The sequence below is a fragment of the Neodiprion virginianus genome, chromosome 3, assembly GCF_021901495.1.
Source record: "Neodiprion virginianus isolate iyNeoVirg1 chromosome 3, iyNeoVirg1.1, whole genome shotgun sequence".
Classification (NCBI taxonomy): domain Eukaryota; kingdom Metazoa; phylum Arthropoda; class Insecta; order Hymenoptera; family Diprionidae; genus Neodiprion; species Neodiprion virginianus.
In genome coordinates, this window is record NC_060879.1 from 25389732 (window position 1) to 25397534 (window position 7803).

General features: G+C 35.8%; 1 protein-coding gene across 1 annotated transcript; it reads left to right on the forward strand.

Annotated features, from left to right (window-relative positions):
* Positions 1–212: 212 nt before the first annotated feature.
* On the forward strand, positions 213–6768 carry LOC124299504 (uncharacterized). Its single transcript, XM_046752758.1, has 5 exons — positions 213–220; positions 4236–4449; positions 4919–5649; positions 5851–6007; positions 6220–6768. Exons 2-5 carry the CDS (start codon positions 4248–4250, stop codon positions 6354–6356), a joined length of 1227 nt encoding a protein of 408 aa, XP_046608714.1. The 5' UTR covers positions 213–220; positions 4236–4247; the 3' UTR covers positions 6357–6768.
* The last annotated feature ends 1035 nt before the right edge of the window (positions 6769–7803 follow it).

A 7803-nucleotide genomic window follows, 5' to 3' on the forward strand; every position in this document is an offset into this window, starting at 1 on the left:
TACTCGCGCCTCTTCTTCTGCCTCTGATTGGCTCGCTAGGTCAGCGTGTTGTAACTCGTACGGTTCCTGCACGCTGAGAGCCGAGGACGACGCGCCAGAATGCCCCCCCCACCACCGTTCGCGAAGGCTCTCAGCTCACGCGATCAGTGAATCAGTCTAATTTGACCAACTTCCGAGGTCAGTCAGTGCGCGTCCGTGTTGTGTGAGCCTTCATAAGCTGGTAAGTACAAATGTATTTTCTATTTGGAAAAATTTATCACGATGATTCAATACAGACGAAAATGACAATGCAGGCGTAAATAACCTGACAATAAAAAGAAGAAACAAATACTTTGTGATTGCGTCGTACTTGCTTTTGAACGTCGCCGAAAGGATGTAGGCACAATAGAATTGCTTGTAGATAATGCTATAAGAAGCATGTGTATGGTATGGAATATATACTGATTGCAAATAGAAGCCGCAGATATTTATTGTTAGCTTCACTGTTACTTGTGCAGGCATCGTTTTTCTTTTATAAGGTTATCCAGTGAAATAGATCGCTAACACATACGTATCATGTACGAATAAACGATCATTTAGTGGCTGCATCTTTTCCCAATAAACACACAGTGGTTGAAATGATATATGTATAATAGACCTGTCAAGACACGTTGAGAGAACGTTGAAATGGCACATAAAGATTATTCTACCTAGAATACAGGTGTTAAATACTATGTATTTTCAGGTACGATATCCGCCTGTTATACGGGATTCTTGTAGTTCATGAAATTCGTACAATTTCCGTGAATTATACGCCTATTCCGCGTCCAATGCGGAATTCACCGGCATATATTCACGTGTTTTCTACGTATATACAGATACGTTTATTTAAGTGATGTGTGGGACACGAATAATTTATCGACATCCACTTCAGTTCCACAGCGGTCACGTTTCTTAAACGTCTATTCAACGTACATGTGTTTATTGGGTTCTACATTAATCAAATTTGCGTATATTATACGTAAATACTCAGCAATGAACGTGATATGGTGTGGTAGCCGCTTTTTTTTTTTTTTTTTTACAATACTGTAATGCTTTCAAGTTCGATTCGCTGACCTCAAACTCTTTCAGTGCTTTACGTTTCTTGAAATTCTCCCAAAAAATTTCAGAGATAGTGTTTCACATCTCTAGTGAAATGTCAAATAATTTTCATATTCAGATGTTAGAAAGTTTTCTTGAAAAAAATTGACATACCAAAAGAATGAAATTGCCCTGATTAGGGAGGTTTATCTTTATCGGGATTACGCAATTAACCCTACGATTAACTTATTTTTCCCACTTTCCGTCTGTGCACGGGGTCTTTTATGGAACAGCCAGATTTTCCATATGTTTCAGGATTTTGCAAAATCAGAACAAATTTGGGGTTACCTCTCAAAGTATGTCTACTATACATTATCTAAAAGTTGTCGGGATTGAAAATTTTTGTTCATCGAAATTGTAATATTCCCAAAAATGCATGAGAAATTTAGGATCATAATTTCTACAGTTTCCTCAAAGACCCAGTGTACAGACGGTGTACAGACGGAGGATTAATTACCGGATAAATAAACACTGTTGAGGGTTTCATAAACGTTTTAATGCCGTTGAATTCGTCATTGTGCAAACATCTTTTCGATGTAAAATTGAATTTAATTTATTCACACGACTTTACTACCATTGTGTAACCGGTTATTGAATATATATATATAGAACTTTGGTTGAATTATTGGGATATTATATGTAGATTGTAGATATATGTGATTGTACAATGAGTTCATTGTCAGCCTAAAAGTATGGTGAATTTTCTGAAGGCTGATTATTAACGTTCTTTTCTTTCTATTGTTCACAGGGGCGCACAAATATAAGTGGATGTAATACAAGACTGACTGGTACATTTTAACGTAAAAATTTAGTTTGGTGTATGTAAGTACAGATCATTATATAACAATATGCCTCTTGATTTGAAAGTCTTAAGCAAAAGACAGTTGCGTCGGAAAAAAGCCGAAAATATAAATAGAGCGTTTCTTCATCTCTCGAACAATGACATCGCGAAAAAACACATTTTAACATCGGAATCTCATGAAACCCTTTTGGATAGGAATGCTATGTATACCGAAGAAGCTGAACGTGCAGCTATTTGTCATGATTATAATGTTGTTCGCGTTGTTGAAAATAACGATAATAGAAAAACCGTGGATCATGATCACAGTAGTGTAGAGTCAGATAGCTATTTTAGTGACAATGAAAGCGTTGGATTATCATTACTTAGTTCTGAAAATGTTTCGAGCTGTGAAAGTGACGAATCACGTTGTAATAATGAATGCGATTTTGTTCAAAATTTACGAACCTGGGCATGTATGAATAACATTACGCATACCGCAATAGATCAATTGCTTGTGTTATTAAAACCAATGCACTCTGTTTTACCAATAACTGCGAGAACTCTCCTTCAAACACCAGCTTGCACCAGTACGTTACATCTTGAAAACGGTGAAATGTGTTATTTCGGATTAAAGAATGGTTTGAAGAGCAAACTTGAAGGAGGTCTTAAAAATGAAATACAGCCTGTAAATGTATTGCAAGTCGATTTTAATATCGATGGTATTCCTGTTTTCAAAGGTAGCGGAACGTCTTTCTGGCCGATTTTGGGACGTAGTGTCAATTTGATCGACGATAGTCCGTTTGTAATTGCCGTTTTTTATGGGATGAGTAAACCTATGCCGTTATCTTTGTATTTGGAAAATTTTATTCAAGAGACATTACATTTAACCGAAAATGGATTTGAATTTAATGGTAAAAAATACGTCTTGCAAGTTCGTCTTTTTGCGTGCGATGCTCCTGCAAGATCTATGTTGAAAATGTGCTTAGGTCATTCCGGTAAGACTGCTTGTGAGAGATGTAAGATATGTGCTATTCGTATTGGCAATAAGCTCTGTTATCCTGTTGGTAAGAAATTTCGGAGGCGAAAAGATCGTCACTTTTTTTCGCCGCGTAAACACAATCGTCATATAAAAGGACGCTCACCTCTCTTACGTTTATACCTAGGGCTAGTGACGCAATTTGTTTTAGATCCCATGCACTTATTCTATTTGGGAGTTGTAAAAAGACTGATTCTCAAATATTGGGTCGAGGGTTCACGTGATAGTAAATTATCCAAGCAAGTTATATCGATTCTTGAACGTTTGATAAAAAAGTTGGCTCTATATGTTCCTGCGGAGTTTCCTCGGAAGCCCCGAGAATTGAAAGAATTGAAAAGATGGAAAGCAACAGAATTTCGCTTTTTCGTGTTATATTCCGGACCGGTTCTTGTGCGAGACGTGCTAAGCTCAAAAAAGTATAAGCATTTTCTGTCGTTGTCTGTCGCTGTATACATACTGTCAAATGCAAAGTTGTTTTCAAAGTTCGGTAAAATCGCGAAAGCGTTACTGAAAAAATTTGTCGCTCAGGGTGCTAAGTTATACGGACCTCACTTTGTCGTATACAATGTTCATTCTCTGCTGCACGTAATAGATGATGTTAAACGGTTTGGCCCACTAGAGGAATACAGTTGCTTTGTATATGAAAATTATTTAGGCCATTTGAAGCGTCTTATTCGGTCAAAACGGTATCCACTGCAGCAATTAGGTAATCGACTCGCAGAACTGAATTGCGTACGTAAGACTAGATCCCAAAAACAATATGTTGCCAAATTCAAATCTCCAATCAACTCGCAGGAATGTCAGTCATTGCAAACTAGCAGATTCAAAATATCAATAAAACAGCCGGATAATATAGTGGTCTGTGGTAAAGAAATACTCGTTGTAAAATCGATTGTTAATATTCATGGAGACTACAGAATAGTGGGTACTCCTTTCAAATATAAGCGGGATTTTTACAAAAAACCTATAAAATCGTCGAAACTGGGAATTTTTTTTGTCAGAAGCTTTAATCGTGCAAAGTCTTTTTCTGTAAGTGAGATATCCTACAAATGCATTTGTTTTCCATTTAAAGATGGCTTTACTGTTATCCCGATATTACACGAAAGAATATAAGCAATGATAATCCAAAAGTTAGCTTTTTCTGATTTAGCCCGTGTTCTACAAAAATTCATCATTTCTAATACATTAATCAAATTTAACAATCAGTTAATATGAAAGGTCGTGGATCTCATCACTTACAAATCATAGCTGATTATAACACCAAACATAAAATTTTATACTTTCAACACTTGTATTCAGGGCAGTAAAACGATGTATGCCATTGTTGAATTCGTGGTTGGCGAGAAGCGAGAATGTGCATTAGTGCCAGTTTTGTGGCTGGTGGATAATAATACCATCTGCTACTGGCCACGCACGAAGAATGAGGAGCATTTCCTAAAATTAGTCAAATCAAAGGCAATATATCAGAAAACATGGCCCAAGTATCCTGTTCACAACGTTCTGCATACTGGAGGTGATTGCTTACACTTATTCACTAGTACTGATCCTTGATGCCATATTCCTTACTTCTTTGATTTGATATTATTCATTCATTCATATTCACAGTGATATTAATATAATACTGATAAGTACATAATTTATGTTCGTGTATATATATGTATATAGTGAGTCATTCATCAAAAATTGCATGATATTTGTTTTCAAAATGAATATATGAAACACAATTACATGTCTCAGGCTGTTAAATTAATTTTGTTCAATATGTTGCATGATTTATAAGGCACATAAAACGAGCAACATGATATTCATTTCAATTTTGTGTCATGCTCATCTCTAATTGACCATCAATTATCGATTTCGTATCATGTCTTTTGTATCACATTTGGTGTTACTGTTCTTCACTGCGGTGTGTTGTTAAGATGATATTTCTTAATTAATAATATATATACCAATGTATTTCATAACTGATATTTCCTGAACAGAAAGCTTCGACGCACTACAAAAGACGATGACGCACATCATAGAACACGGTACATCCGAGGAAGATGGCACAGTTTACACCATTAGTAAGAAATCCACAGGGCATTGTTATGAAAGAGAGTCGCAGAGCAATGATGAAGATGAAGAGGGCAATGATGAAGCTGTCGTACGTGAAAATATATCCAAAAAGCGTAAACATACAAAGAAATCCAAGAAGAACAAAAAAAAGAAGGTAAAGCGTCAACGTGAGACGTCTTCAGATACTGCAGATGATACATCATCAGTTGATGAAAATTCTCCACCAACACACCATCCCACTTTGAACCCACGACAGAATTTCAACATATCCAATGCATCACCTGTTATCGTTTCTGTAAATGAGACAGCTCGCCCTTCAGCCCACAGTTTGACAAGGTCGATAACTGAATATGACCTATCAACGTCACAAACTTTAGCCTCAACCTCGAATTTGGTAGCTGAAGCTGCAACTGTAGTTGCATCCCGAAATCCACTGAGGCCCATAGACGAGAAAGCTCTACAATATTTGGAACGTATAAAATCTTGTGTAGACCAGAATCAACTCATGCTGAGGAAAATCATATCGAGGCAGCAAGCAACTAACGTGGACAGCGTACAAAGGCCAGAGGTATTTCCAACGCTTCCAATTGAAACAATCGAAGAATTTGCGAACCTCGAAGAACTTCTCAAATCGAATGAGCATCGAATATACCTGGTGAGTAGTGCTTATGGAATGCACGGTTATGAAAATTTAGTATGAATGGGGATATTATTTCAAATATTTAGTCTGAGTGAGCTCATTATTCCAGAATCTGGAATACATCTGATGTACAATCTGTCTCAGCATATAAAAAGTCATATCAGAATATCGAGATACTTCTTGATTGAGATGGGTAACTACTGAATTTCTTTGTAGACACAAAAACTATCCTCTATTGGAGGCACAAGTGGCCGTCAATGCGTATTGGCTGTTCTCAAGTCATTACTAACAAACGAATTAGCCATGCAGTTCAATTGGGCTGGTAGAGATAAAATTGCTTTCCAAAAGACACTGGTGATGCAAGTTATTTACGGTAATTCAAAAATAATTTGATTTCCATAAAAATTTCGACTTTACTTATAGGGTACTCTCAAATAAATATAGAACAAAAACTTTCATTGATATACAAACCAAGTGTACGTACAGTGTAAATGATATACATTAATAATATTTATTTATGTATTGTTGAAATTCATTGCAGTTAAAGTTTTCATGTCACATTTTGGTGACTTTGCCTTTTTTCAGATGCTGTTAAAGCTACTTTCCATGGTAAGGAATTAGTAAGCGATATCAAGGAAGCGAATATTGCAGCTGCAGTTAAAGATTGGTTGAAACTCGCTCGATCGCGATACTTCTACGTACCTAAAAGACGCCTTCAATAGTATCTGTGTTCTCTTTCGAAATAATGTGTCAATACTTTTTCTAACTCACTCTGCCAGGATTGTGATTTTTTTTCAAGTCCCAAGAGAAAGCTAACGATTTTCCTCATTGAGGTGTATCCACTATATAATTAGTTTGTTTTATGTTTCATTCGTTGTCAAACCACTCGTATCCGATACAAGTTTTTGTTTGTTTAGATTTACTTAAGTTTACTGTATGTTGTACTTCTATACTCAAGTCCGGAGTAGATGAAAGATAACGATTTTCCTCATTGAGGTACAATCATTGTATGATTATTTTGTTTCATGTTTTATTTGTTATCAAAGTACTCGTATCGGATACAAGTTTTTGTTTGTTTATATTTACGTAAGTTTACTATTTGCTATAGCTACTATACTCTTGTGAGTATATCTATGCAATGTAGGTATTTGTAAAAGACTGTGTATATATTACATCTCAGTCAAGTTTCACGGATTAGCAGTGATATCAGGAAAGTTAATACTCCAACTGCGGTCCAATATTGGTTAAAACTTGCGTACTGCGTACCTAGAAGACGCCCTCTATAGCATCTGTGTTCTGTGTTGAAATAATGTGCCAATACTTTTTATTATTTTACTTTGTCAGGATTGTGATTTTTTACCTAGTCCCGAGATGAAAGCTAACGATTTTCCTCATTGAGGTGTAACCATTGTATGATTATTTTGTTTCATGTTTCATTTGTTATCAAACTACTTGTATCGGATACGAGTTTTTGTTTATTTATATATACTCAAGTTTACTATTCAATTGCTATAGCTACTATACTCTTGTGAGTATATCTATGCAATGTAGGTATTTGTAAAAGACTGTGTATATATTACATCTCAGTCAAGTTTCACGGATTAGCAGTGATATCAGGAAAGTTAATACTCCAACTGCGGTCCAATATTGGTTAAAACTTGCGTACTGCGTACCTAGAAGACGCCCTCTATAGCATCTGTGTTCTGTGTTGAAATAATGTGCCAATACTTTTTATTATTTTACTTTGTCAGGATTGTGATTTTTTACCTAGTCCCGAGATGAAAGTTAACAATTTTCCTCGTTAGGGTATAATCATTGTATGATTATTTTGTTTCATGTTTCATTTGTTATCAAACTACTTGTATCGGATACGAGTTTTTGTTTATTTATATATACTCAAGTTTACTATTCAATTGCTATAGCTACTATACTCTTGTGAGTATATCTATGCAATGTAGGTATTTGTAAAAGACTGTGTATATATTACATCTCAGTCAAGTTTCACGGATTAGCAGTGATATCAGGAAAGTTAATACTCCAACTGCGGTCCAATATTGGTTAAAACTTGCGTACTGCGTACCTAGAAGACGCCCTCTATAGCATCTGTGTTCTGTGTTGAAATAATGTGCCAATACTTTTTATTATTTTACTTTGTCAGGATTGTGATTT